This window comes from Felis catus, chromosome X (genome assembly GCF_018350175.1).
Source record: "Felis catus isolate Fca126 chromosome X, F.catus_Fca126_mat1.0, whole genome shotgun sequence".
NCBI lineage: Eukaryota > Metazoa > Chordata > Mammalia > Carnivora > Felidae > Felis > Felis catus.
Genome location: NC_058386.1, coordinates 13,110,241 through 13,124,363, shown reverse-complemented (window position 1 = coordinate 13,124,363; position 14,123 = coordinate 13,110,241). Strand labels below are relative to the sequence as shown.

The 14,123-nt window shown below is 42.0% G+C and overlaps 1 protein-coding gene across 5 annotated transcripts in view; it reads left to right on the top strand.

Annotated features, from left to right (window-relative positions):
- The window catches only part of CTPS2 (CTP synthase 2), a 103,809-nt gene that overhangs the window by 80,071 nt on the left and 9,615 nt on the right, over positions 1–14,123 (top strand). For all 5 annotated transcript variants that reach the window (XM_045050320.1, XM_045050322.1, XM_045050321.1 and 2 more), the window contains 3 exons: positions 2,903–2,958; positions 5,839–5,935; positions 11,421–11,565. In XM_045050320.1, coding sequence (XP_044906255.1) covers positions 2,903–2,958; positions 5,839–5,935; positions 11,421–11,565 — 298 coding nt within the window. The remainder of the gene's footprint in view (positions 1–2,902; positions 2,959–5,838; positions 5,936–11,420; positions 11,566–14,123) is intronic.

Genomic DNA, 14,123 nt, shown 5'->3' with positions numbered 1-14,123 from the left:
GAGAGTAACCAAATCAGAATCCCTAGGGCGGGGCCCCAGAATGAGCATTCTTGGTTTGATTTTGTTTTTAAGGTGTTTTCTTTCTTTCTTTCTTTCTTTCTTTCTTTCTTTCTTTCTTTCTTTCTTTCTTTCTTTCTTTCTTTCTTTCTTTCTTTCTTTCTTTCAAGATTTTATGTTAAGTAATCTCTACACCCAATGTGGGGCTGGAACTCACAACCCAGAGATCAAGAGTCCTATGCTCCACTGACTGAGTCAGCCTGTGCCCTGTAAGGTTTCAAATAGAATTGGACTGCTAAGATTCTGAGCTGATTCTCAACATATAGTTTTAAAGGAAATTTTAATTTTTTTCATGGATATGGCAAAGGATTAGTTTTGTTAATTCGTTCTTGACAGATTTGTAAGCCATTGGGAAAGAATTTGAATGCAAAAAACAGTATTTCCAAAGTTCTGAAACCATATTTCATCATATCCCCTGTATATATATTTCTCATTCATTAAACAAATATTTATTGATTACCTGCTTATGTGCTAGCCACTGGTTATAAGAATTGAAGGGACAAGTCCCCATCATGTCCATCATCTTCCTGCTTGGATTTCCTAGTCTAGAGATAACAATAGCAATCACATGATTTATTTACAACAGCCCTATGAAATAGGACTATTGTAATTCCCATTTTACAGATGAGGAAGCTGGGGCAGAGAGGTGAAATAATTTACCCAAGCCACATATGCATTAAATGGCGTAGGGGACTGGTGCAGTCTCTGTTGCTACTATTCCACACTGCCATTCTAGAGGGAAAGCAAGCCTAGACAATACATAAATGAAGGGGCGTGGCTTTCCCAATAAAACTTTATTTATAAAAGCATATATATAAATATATATAATTCCTTTTATCGTAATGTGGAGATTTTTGCCATTTTCCTCACCATCTGTCAATATTGGCAGGCTCTGTTATTGGATTTCTAGGTCATCTGTTGTAATGGAGAAAGCAGAGAGGAAATTTTGGCCCACAGGAGGAAAAGATCGATCACAAAGTCAAAGGTCATAAGGGAATCAGGATCCTTTCAAAGTTAGGTCCAGAGCATTCAAATGGTTTCTCTTGTAACTTCACAATGATACATACGCTTCTTCTTCTTTTTTTCCCCCCAACTGAGCATTATTGTGCTATTAGTTTCCATTTTTCCTTTCATTTTTATGAACCGATAGTTTGAGTACAAAGGCTCTGTCGTGAACGAGCCCCCTCTCGGTGGCATGTTGGAGCTCTCTCAAAGTAGCTCCCTGTGCGCACCTATTTCCGATTTTTCTAAAACGCATGTGGTAAATATTCACTATCATTAACATCACCACCAGGGAGCTGCATCTATAGGGACAAAATCGCAAATAGAAGTTCAGTTGTGATAAACGATCATATCAGTCATGCGAGAATACAACTGATGTGAGCTTTATCCGAGTCAAAAATCTCAAAGGAGGCACGAGGCATTTGGTCTGTCTTGGTGGGAACACCCTGCCCGCAGCCTCGTGACGTCTTGGAGAGTCTGGTGACCCCCTGCCTGTTGAACTGAGCACTGCCAGCCATTCTGTTTAGTTGAACGATGCGCTCCAGCACCATTGGTGGGTTTTCTCTGTGTGCCGGGGGTCTGCGTCATGATGGCTGGCGCTGAGGGGGTGGCTCTTGGCCTCTCCCGCTGCTCCAGTGTTAAAACCCGCTTGGTACCAGTGCCGTCCTGCTTCTGCACATGATCCAGGGGGGCCCGCTCTTGAGAGGGGTCTGGTGACGGATGCCACTGCTATCCGCCTGACACTGCCGTCACTGGGCATCCCCCCGGTCACTGTGACCATTGCCAGATTGGTCATGCCCCACATGCTGCCCTGGGCTGCAGCACCTGCAGTGACATGGGCATGTTTTAGCAGCCCCGCACGTGATCGTGAGCCATGCACTCCTGGTTAAGAATTGTTGACTCTTGGTTTCAGCTCACGTCATGATCTCTCCGTTCATGAGTTCCAGCCCCGTGATGGGCTCCACGCTGACAGTGAGGAGCCTGTTTGTGATTCTCTCTCCCTCGCCCTGTCTCTCTGCCCCTCACCTGCTTGGGCTCTCTCTCTCTCTCAAAATAATAAATAAATAAATTTTTTAAAAAACTTAAAAAAACCCAGAATTGTTGGTATAGATGTGCTCTCATTTAATCCAGCAGTCCTCTATTCCTGACTCTGGGCTTGTTTCCAATTGTCCGCTGGTAAATAATGAAGCAGTGCACATCTTCATGGTGAACTCTCTTTGTTTCTATTTTCCGGGGTAAATTCTTACAGGTCAAATGTTAGAGTCGAAGGACAGGCTTATTTTTAAGGCAGAGTGCAAACCAATTTGGCCACTACACTGAGGTGGATGGTGTGGTGGAGAAAGCATGGACCAGGTGCGGGGGGGGGGGGGGGGGGGGGGTGGGTTGAAGACAGAACTGTGCTGCCAGCGGGGTGGGGGTGGGGCCTTGGGCAAGTCCTTCAGTTTCGTTTCCATTCCTTTGGTTTTGTTTTGTTCTTTTGTAAAATGAGCCCTGTTATGAATCTGCACAGGAGGGATGGTGCAGACGTTACTCCCCCTCTCAGTACTGCAGGTAGGTGTATAAAAGGAGGCCACATCTCTTGGACTCCACGGTGAACTTGTCTAACAGAGAGCTTCCCTTTATGCGATGGTGATGGCGTACTTGAGAATTGTTTTAGGGTTTTGATGCTATTCCTATTCTGTACTGTAAGAGAAGAAAATCTAGATTACTATCTGGAGTCCAGTTAATTCTTGGGCCTCTAACATATGGATAGAGATCAAAGAGATGTCCCCCATACATATGCTATCGATGTGATTCCAAAACTGATTACTTTGATTTTAATTTCATTCTTGTATCTTTATAGGGAAACTTTATGGTGATGTTCCTTTTATAGAAGAAAGGCACAGACATCGGTATGAGGTATGGCCCACACACTAAATTACTATGGAATGTAGATGCTTAGTTAAAGGAACTCTGGTGATTACAAGCGGACCTCTGGAAAAGGTGTCCAGCTCTGTGGTATCCATTGGGCTCAGCCCTTCTTGGCTTTTCAAAGGCAAAATCTTTAAGTATCTGCACAAGGGACATTATCAGGGTTCTGTGTTACCCTAACTGTTGTCTCCTAGACCAAGGTAAGGTCATCATCTTTATCCTTAACCCCCTGCCCTTTATTTTGGGAGGTTTGGGTAAAGGGAACTTACATCTTCTGAACCGTATGTCTCTCAGGTTAGGGATGCATCTCTGGGTATCACATAATGAGTTCTTGGTTTGGGAACCTCTTTGGAAATCTACATTGAGCAAAAGTCTTAGTGTCACATGATTACTAAGAGTGACTGTTGAGATTGTCACATGAGAAGCATAGGTTCCCCAAGATGCAGACTATCTATACCAGAATTAATTGGTGTATCAATTGTGATGCTTTTGGCTGGGAAGAATCAAAATCCCTGCTTGTTATTTACTCAAACCAACCTCAACAGTAAAGAAACTAGTTATATCAGATAATAGGTAGTTCAGAGGCTGGGCAGGCTCCAGGTGTGGTATAATCAGGGCTTCTACTATCCCTGGGATTCTCTTGGCCTTACCCTTTTCTGGGTGTTTACCTTGTCCTAGGCTGGTTTCCCTCATAGATGCAAGATGGCTACCAGCTGCAGCTGAGGCAACACGCATCTCTCCTAGACATGGAAGTTTTTCTTCAGTCTGATTGGATCAATACAGATCACTTGCCCACCTCTGAACTAGTAACCATTCCAAAGGCAAAGCTAAACCAGGTTTAAACCTGAGTTCTTGGATCATTCATTAGCCAAGAGGGATAGGCTTATCATGTTGGCTTAGACCAGTCAGGACCAACTTTTAGAATGGGGGAGATGGAATCCCATGGGTCATGTGGGGGTAGAGTAGATGCCAGGACAAGTCCACGGTTCTGTTTTGAGGGAAGACCGCTGGGAGTCGATGCCGGGTAGGCTATCAACAGTGTCACTACAATTAGGGAACACTTTGCTGAGTATAGGCCATTTTTGGTCTTATTTCCATTGGGAACTGGCCTAACTGGTGGGACAAAAACTATTGAGCTGCTTTGCCTAAGTGGTAGCTAGAAGGTGTGAGAATTACTGTGCACACAATACTGTGGCCATCCATTCCTCCATTCTTCTTGTGCCTCTGATATGCACTGGAGATGGGAGGGGGAAGCACACACACACACGGTCTCTCTCCTGATAGGGAGCTTACATTCCAATGGACAGGATTAAAAAAAGATAACAGAAAATATATATCAGACAAGGTCCTTATATCTAGAATATATAAAGGATTCTTAGAACTGGATAATAAATAATGGCAAGGATTCTGATTAGATATTTCTCCAAAACAGATATACAAATGGCCAATAAGCAAATGAAAAGATGTTCAACATCATTAATCATCAGGGAAGTGCAAATCAAAACCACAAAGAAATACCACTAGGTATGGCTATAGTCAAAAAAGATGGATAATAACAAGTGGTGGTGAGGATACACTGTTGGTAGGAATGTAAAATGGTGCAGCCACTTTGGAAAATCATCAGGCAGTTCCTCAAAAAGTTAAATGCAGAGTTACCATATGACCCGGTAATTCCATCCTTAGATATATAACCCAAGAGAAATGAAAACATACATGCACACAACTCATATACAAATGCTCAAATGCTCAAAGCAGCATTATCCATAAGAGGTTAAAAAAAAAAAAAAGGAACAACCAATATCCACCAACTGATGAATGGATATATAAGATGTGGTATATCCATACAATGGAATTATTTGACAATGAAAAGAAATGAAATATTGATGCATGCTACTACCTAGACGAATCTAAAAATGTTATGCTAAGGAAAGAAGCCAAGAAGCCAGTCACAAAAGACTACATACTGTATGGTTCCATTAACATGACAAATCTAAAGAGACAATATGGATCAGTGGTTGCCTAGGGCTGGTGGGGAGGTGATGAGGGTATTAGGGGATGATGGTTAGAGGGGATAAGGTATATTCTTGAATCAATTGTGGTCATAGCTGAAATCCTCTGTGAATATGTTAAAAATCATTGAATTGTACACTTTTAGTGGGTGAATTGTATGGTATGTGAATTATATGTCAATAAAGCTGTTAGAAAAAGGAAAAATAATTACAAATTATGAAAACTAACCTAATGTTAGAAAAATAACATAAAAGCCTATGGGGTTAAGATTGAGGACGATAGGTGGGAGCCCACTTTGATTTTAGGTGAGCAAGTGCTTTCCGTGGAGAGGCTGAAAAGTTTCGGGAAGGACTAGGGATGAGATGAACGAGGAAAGGGGCTGTGTGCGCCAGGTCATCAACCTGTCATCTGTAACCAATATTCTAGCAGAAAAATTGCTCCAAGCTTCTCCTTAGAGTTTTTATGTAACTATACGTAGAGAAAGCATTGGGGTGAGTCTCAAGGGAAATAAGATAGTTTTAATCCTCAAGCAGATTTGTGATTTGAGGAGAGATACTTAATTACACATAACTCGAAGAAGCAAATATGGTGACAGCTATAAATAGCTAATCTCAAGGCTCCAAGTCAGAAATCTGCATCACAGTCCTTTTTGAATCTCGTCTTTGAGCGACAGAAGGTGGGCTTCTCAGATTTAGGGGCTGTGATTAGCCTGTTTCTCAGGTTCATCATGAGTTTAAAAATAGGCTTTGGGAGCTGGGTATAGAAATGAGCTACTAGTTAAGAGCATCACTGAAATGGATGGACATTTTCATAAGCTGATACTTCTGCCCAAAGACACTTAATTTCTTGTTTTTCCAGGTGAACCCAAGCCTGATCAGTCAGTTTGAGCAGAAGGACTTAAGTTTTGTAGGTCAGGATGTCGATGGGGAGAGGATGGAAATCATTGAACTGGCAAGTAAGTGGGCTTTTTGTTTTTGAAAATTCTCATGGTAAACTAATGTGTATTTGTTGTTATAAAGGAAGATACAATTTGATGTTGTATGTGAAGATATAAGTTGAGATTTATTTTCTTTGCTGTCCTTCTTTTCCCCTCTCCTTGGAAATAAATACACAACTAAGCATAAATAATATGACTAAATATAAATTACATGAGAAAACAGACCATGTGTAGTCCTAATCATTTTGGGGCCCAGTAGTCTGAATCTACCCTAAAATGATACATTGTTCTGAGTCTACCAGTTCCACTAGCAGTATGCTTCCTTACCATCCCTGCCCCCTTTCTGGGCCTTCTCCCGTTGCTAGCCTCTAGGTTAGTTGCTCTGGGAAAGGCAGGCAGCTTGTTAATTGAGTAACACTTTGCTTTCTTCCTCCTTTGAGGAAGAATGACCCAGCGCCCTCCTCACTACTGGTGACTGGTGTTGACTTCTGTTGTGTTTGGGACGTGGGCGCCTCGTTGTACCCTCCTTTCTATATTCCTCTATAGCTGCCTTTCTACATTGCTGTCTGTGGTCAAGTGTGGGCCAGTCATTTGACTTTTGAACACTAGTCGCTGTATCCACGGAAGTTCTTAGTAAGACCAAACAGCACAGAGGGATTAGACTTTCGTTGCGGGAGATCACTGAAGAAGTTGTTTGTGTGTGGCCTGGGACACCCTCGAGAGCATAGGCACAAACCATACCCCCTTAATGATGAGACAGAGGACAGTGTTCTCATTCAGAGCTGCAAAGATATGGTAAGCCCATGCTTACAGCTGATCCCTACTCTTTCTCTAAGATTACTTACTACCTTACTTTACAGAAATGTTTGCCAACCCCTGTTCGGGACTCATACGTATATACTTCATTTAACTAACTTGAACCTAACATGTTCAGTTGCCTGCTTGACCTGTTTATCTATCTGGGTATTCTCCTAGGACTTCTAATTCAACTTATTTAAAATTAACTTTACATGCTTCCAAACTAGTTCTTCCTCCCGACTATTTCTGTTATCATCAATCTCCTTGTCCAGTGTTTCTCTCCCTTGCCACCATTGACATTGGGAGTGGGACATTCTTTGTGGTGGGGGCCATCCTGTGCACTCTATGACATGTGGCAGCATCCCTGGCCTCTACCCACTGGATGCCAGTAGTATCATCCTCACCTCCGAAAGTTGCAACACCCCGAACCATCTGCAGACATTGCCAAATGTCCCTGAGGGACACACTCGCCCTGATTGGGAACCACTGTCCTAGACTATCAGGCTTAAAATTGGATGCATTTAGTTTTTCTTCCCTTTTATACTCCCAACTTGTAATCAGCTATCAAGTCCTGTAGATTGCGTCTCGAGAAAGGAAGACCGAGTTTGGGATTTCATTCCCATCCCTCCCACCCTGGGCCCAGTGCGTGGTGACTCCAACCCAGAGTGGACCTAAAGCTTCTCCCCGCCTCCAGGCTCTTCCCTCTGCAACACCTCCTACCGAGGACAGGGCTGTGACTGTGCAGTGCGTGTGACACTAATTTGTTGGATAAACCAGTCTCATTTATCAAATGCTTAGTTTGTACAGGATACTCTGAAAATGGTAACATGACATTCTAGAACCTATCGTTTCAACCTATCAACTTAAAAAAAATTTTTTTTATGTTTATTTCTGAGACAGAGAGAGACAGAGCGAGACAGAGCATGAGTGGGGGAGGGGCAGAGAGCGAGGGAGACACAGACTCCGAAGCAGGCTCCAGGCTCCCAGCTGTCAGCACAGAGCCCGACTCGGGGCTCGAGCTCACAAACCGTGAGATCATGACCTGAGCTGAAGTCGGTCGCTCAACCGACTGAGCTGCCCAGGCGCCCCCCAACCTATCTACTTTAGGCTACAAATATTCGGGACTACTTACTCTTCTAAATGTCCTACTTCTTTCACCATCTTAGCCCACGTCACATTCCTCTATTTCAAATTCCTTCTCTCTCTCCCTTTCCTTTTCTGTCTCTAATCTGTTCAGGTATTTCAGGAGTCCTGGGCAGGGAGGAGAATTAAAGTTGTCGAAGGCTTCTTTGAATACAGTAACATGTTACCTGGACCTCAAAGAGGGAAAGCAGTGGACACTGCATGCACACTCACTAGATGCTTCTCACTCCACCCCTTGCTAGGGACTCTGCGTGCCTTATTTAAGTGACAAGGCAGGTGATGTTATTCCCACTTTTCAGAGAAGGAGATTGGAGTGCAGAGAGGATAAATAACTTGCCCAGGGCCATCCAGCTAGTCACAGGCACGGCTGGAGCCCAACCACGGCCTGTGACCACCTCTGTGGATTTTATTGTTCCTCTTGTTTTCATTGGACATTCCACTTAAGATTATCAGTCCGTGCCTGAAGTTTTGAATTAGGGTATGGGGATGCGTTTCCTGTAGTCTTTCTGATGGAAATGCCTATCATTTAGAATTTTTATAGGGTGGATCACTCTTTGGGGTTGAAGTCTCTTAAATCTTTCTGGCATGTGAGAGGGCAGAGAATTTCTTAAGCAGATAACTATTTGTTTACTTCATTCAAGTACGTACTTTCTTTTAATTCTCCTGGCTCTCATTATTGTCAGCAAATTCTTAGATGCCTCTTTTATCGCCTGGATTTAGATTCCCGTTGATACTTGCAAATCTCGTGCGTGTTGGAAAGGAAATGAGAGACGCTGTGAAATCCTGCAGTTTTTAAAAGTTGATTGCAAAGAAATTTATCTTATTAAGGAAAATTCCCCCAAAGATTCTGATCTTAGCTACCCCTTAGAATCATATCCATGAATCTGAACATTCCTAAAGGGGTTCTAAAAGGAAAAACAAAGCTTGAGATTAGTATAACGTCAGAATGTGATTCAAAGCAATTAAGAGCACTATTTAACAGATATTTTACCTGACTGATATAGAGCATCATGAAAATAAAAACTTTTTAGGTTCTTTCCTCATTTTGGCATATGGGATTTTTTTTTTTTTTTTTTTTTTTGGAGAAAGTGATTCAGAACAGTGGTCCATTCATTCAAATATTTTGTCCCTGACTATGACAGACTCATTGCTTGGCTTCTGTGTGTAGTTGTACAAAAAGCACAATTACTGTCTGCTTCTTTCAAAGACATCCCTACATGCTGTGCTGTAAGAGTCATTGCATATTAAATTTAAAGCTACATTGCTTAGTTTCTTTTCTAAGAATGGATGGTTTCTTCTTTTCTTGAGGGGACACATTCCTGGGAGAAGGTAGCATTCTCCTCACCAAGCTTTCTTACCTGAATGTCCCTGTAATTCAAGGAGGCTTCTTCCTAGATGTGATGTAGAGGATTTCTACACTGGATTTTTCTGGACTCAGAGCTGTCTAATTAAACTTGCTGCCATGGTGGCCTATTCTGCCCTGTTCAGTATGGTAGCCACTAGCCATGTGTGGCTATTGAACATTTGAGATGTGCTCAATTAATTTGAATGAATTTAAATAGCCACATGTGGCTGGGAGCTGCCATGTTGTATAGCAAAGCTTTAAATGATAACCTTACAAGACTGGGCATTTCTGTTCCATCATCATTCCTCACTGTTGTAACTTTGGGTCTCTGGTGGTAAGTGATGGAGATTTGTGATTTTGAATTCCATACTAGATTTTTATTTATTTTTCATTAAAAAATTTTTTTAATGTTTGTTTATTGATTGATTGAGAGAGAGAGAGAGAGAGAGAGAGAGAGAGAGAGAGAGGCAGAGAGGCAGAGAGAAAGGGAGTCACAGAATCTAAAGCAGGCTCCAGGCTCCAAGCTGTCAGTGCAGAGCCCGATGCAGGGCTCAAACTCACGAACTGTGAGATCATGACCTGAGCCGACTGAGCCACCCAGGTGCTCCTAATGTTTATTTATTTTTGAGAGAGAACGCGACAGAGCATGAGCAGGGGAAAGTCACAGAGAGAGGGAGACACAGAATCCCAAGCAGGGTCCAGGCTCTGAGCTGTCAGCACATAGCCTGATGTGGGGCTCAAACTCATGGACCATGAGATCACGACCTGAGCTGAAGTCGGACGCTTAACTGACTGAGCCACCCAGGCATCTCAGATTTCCATACTAGAATTTTAGTTCATTTGATAAAGCATCTTGTTGAAAGCTTTAAAGTTATATTTACTTCCCCCTATAAAACATATTCTGGCATCTTCGGTTTGATATATATAGCAATTAAAATAATTAAAAATTATTTTTAATGTTTATTTATTTTGTTTTGAGAGAGAGAGAGAGTGCGAGCAGGGGATGTGCAGAGAGGGAGACACATAATCTGAAGCAGGCTCCAAGCTCCAAGCTGTCAGCACAGAGCCTGATGTGCGGCTTGAACTCAAGTGCTGTGAGATCATGACCTGAGCCAACGTCAGGTGCTCAACTGACTGAGCCACCCAGTTGCCCAAGTTAAAATAATTTTTAAAGTAGGGAATATAGCACTGACCATGTTCTGTACTCTAGTGATTATGGGATAAGAGGGTTGCTGGATTTCTAGAGAGTTGCTTGATTAGGAACTGCTTCCTAATCGGGGGAAAAAACATAGTTTTTGAGAATTCTGATAGGGGAAGGAATTTGCAATTCTGTACAATTTCTACCGAGATTTGGAAATGTTGCCCATTTAATTTTTTCCATTCTAAAACAAGATTCGTGTATTTAAAAGTAGCTGGTAAAGCTACTTTTCTCTTCCTATTACATCTAAGAGAACTTGAATTGTTCGTGTAGGAGATTTGACAACCCTTGATATGAAAATCGCTTAACTTCCCCTCCACCCCCCCCCCCATGATGTAAGGAACATATGCTCATGGAAAAGTTTCACATGATAGGGAAAAGTATAAGGAAGAAAATAAAAATATCTTGACCTCTTACCACCTTGAGCCGTTACCACCATTAACATGTTGAAAGGCCATCCTTTTATCACTCTGAGTCTCATAGTCACAGGAGATAAGTTGGCATAGGCTAAAGTAGGAGTGTCAGTTCAGTTTCATGGTGCCATCTCTGATTAATACCCGCAAGTACTTGCTGCATTCCCTCCCCCCCCCCCCCGCCCCCACTCTTCCCTTGGGAACAGTAAAGACCTTGTAGGAAATGGCCTGAAGCCAGCTAAGAGACAGAATGACCTACAATTAGCCTAGAGCGAGAGGGATTCCATTGAAATGGAGCCAAGGTAAGTCTATGAAGTGCCTTCAAAAAGCAAGCGGACTTTGGGCAAGCAGGATTCATCATTCAAAAGTTTGGCTTGATTTTGCTCATGCTAGCACCTTGCACAGATAAAATGCCAGATCTCTTATTAAGTGAGATGTGTTTTGCCGTGTGAAATTCTGCTGTGAAGATGACTCATGAAAGTCACTGGCAATGATAGCAGGTTAATTGTCTCACTGTTTGATGTGTTTTCTTGTGAAAAGATAAGACCTTGAAAGCAGCTTTCGTGTTTTTCTGCTTCAATTGCATCATGATTATTCTCATTTCAGATCACCCCTATTTTGTTGGTGTCCAATTCCATCCTGAGTTTTCTTCTAGGCCGATGAAGCCTTCCCCTCCATACCTGGGACTATTACTTGCGGCAACTGGGAACCTGCATACCTACCTGCAAGAGGGCTGCAAACTGTCTCCTAGGTAACCAGCTTACTACTCCTAGCCCCATCCCAAACTGTGCTTACCAATGTCTTGGGCTTCTTCGTCTTTTTTTTTTTTTAGGTTTCTCATGAAATTTAATATCATTACAGGATTTTTTAAAAAGTGACGAGTAATTTTTTCTTTCTTAACGATCATAATTTTTTTCTCTGAATGAAAATGATTTCTTCACATCTACAATGGTAGCATGTCAGCTTTCCAAATCATGCTGATGCTGGGTATTATTTTAGAAATTTGTGTCATTTTGATAAGTGAAAAATGGGATTTTCTTGTGTTGACTCTTTGATTAATGAATACATAAAAATGTTTTGTGTTTATTTGCTTTTTTAGGAATAGCCTGTTCATACCCTCTGCTCTATTTTTTCCTTTTGCTATTATATCCTTTTTCTTACTGATTGGTAAACTCATTATATATAAAGGACATTAATCCTTTCTTAGGTTGCAAATATTTTTTCAAAGCGGGTTTGTTTGACTTTTAAATTGTTAATGGTAGTTTTCATTTTCCCTAGAGAGTTTTCAGTTAGGACTTTATATAGTCTTTATTTGTGTGTGTGTGTTTTTTTTAAGATCCTATTTTTCGGGGTGCCTGGGTGGCTCAGTTGGTTAAGCGTCTGACTCTTGATTTTTGGTCAGATCATGATGTCATGGTTCATGGGATTGAGCCTCATGTTAGGCTCTGTGCTGACAGCATGGAACCTGCTTAGAATTCTCTCTCTTTCTCTCTCTCTCTCTCTCTGTCGCTCTCTCTACCCCTCCCCTGCTCACATGCTTGTGCATGGGCTCTCTTCCTCTCTCAAAATTTAAAAAAAAAAAAAAAAAAAAAAAAAAAGATTTTATTTTTCAGTAAGCTCTACACCCAGCATAGGGCTGGAACTTATAACCTTGAGATCAAGAATCACATGCTCTACTGACTGAGCCAGCCAGGTGCCCTTACTTACATATTTTTAAAATTTATGTAATCAAATCTTTAACTTTTATGGATTCTGCCTTTAGTATCATGCCTAAAATCTTCCTTTCCCTATCAAAAATATTACATAAAAAATGGCCCATTTGTTTTCCACTGGTATTCTTATGCTTTCAATTTTATAGTTTAAATCTATAATCTATATGTACTTTATTATTGGTGTATTACTTAAGGTAGTATCTGCACCCCACCCCCACGTTTAGTAAGCTGAGTAGTTCAGATTTGTTGCAGGGATTTCTGTTCCACTGATGATTTCATCTCTTATTTCTGAACCCTTACCACCCTCTTCATTATCATAGCATTATTGTAAATCAAGCCTTTATCTACCCTACACCCGTTATTCTTTAACATTTCAAAAAATATATTTTGCCATTCTTCCAGATGAATTATACAATGATTTTGAAAATGAGGTTCAAATAAAAAAAAATACCTTAGGGATTTTCATGAAAATTTCTTTACATGTAAATATTAGTTTGGGGAGAATTCATATCTTCACTCCTTCTCATGCAAGAATATTGGATACAGTGACTTTATGGAGCTGGCCAGAATCAGAGAGCGGTTAGGTAGAGTTAGTACCACAGTAGCTGGATATGTGTTGTTTAGAAGATTACTGTCACTGACCCTCATCGTGGCAAATAACCCTCGTGATGCTGCAGTTTAGAGTGCCAGGATCAGTGTCCGATGGGTGTGTGTGTGCCCGTGTTACCCAAGCCTGCTTCTTTGGGACATCACCTACTAGGAGAAGCTCACGGCCCTCTATCATTTCTTTTACTCACATTTTGAAATGGGAACAGCTTTACGTATTTCCATGTTGGGTGTCTTACTGACTTGATGATCATTCCTCATACTCTGGAGCCGGCGCACTGGTTTTCAAACTGTGCCCTGTGGAGCTGGATCTGGGCTGCTGCGAGGAGCAGGCTGAGGGGGCAGAAGCTTCCCTGCTCCAGCTGAGCAGCTGCACTTGATCAGGCTCATGTGATATGGTTCCGTGTGAGATCGTGTGTGGAGAGAGCGTCCTGTGTTCTGACACCGCGTGGCTTATGTAGCAGATTGGAAATGCCAGTGTGGTCCCATGTCACGTGTGCGCTGTGACCCTTCTCAGCCACTTTATAGTCTCCATTATTTCAGGTGCCCACATGTAAAAGGAGAGTGACAGTGGAGGAAGTTACATGGCTGAGAGAAATAATTCACGCAAAACTGGTTGTTTGCAAGCAGTGGCTAGAAATAAATGCTACCTAATTTGTGGGGACTGCCCACCTATGTGTTGGATGGCCTGCCAATTCCCACATGGGGGATGGTGGTCTCTGAGTAAAGCTTACCAGCAGTTTCTGAGAAAGACTTCTTAGTATAACTCTGATGCTGGTGTTGGAATTACAGCTGACCAGCGTGCTTCCATGGTAGTCAGACAATTCCTACATATCAGCCATAAATCGGTACGTTTCTCTCTCTCTCTTTTAGTTTATTTGTTTGTTTTGAGAGAGAGAGAGAGAGTGCAGGGTAGGGGCAGAGAAAGAGGGAGAGAGAATCTCAAGCAGCCTCCGCACTGTCAGTGCAGAGCCCAGTGTGGGACTCGAAC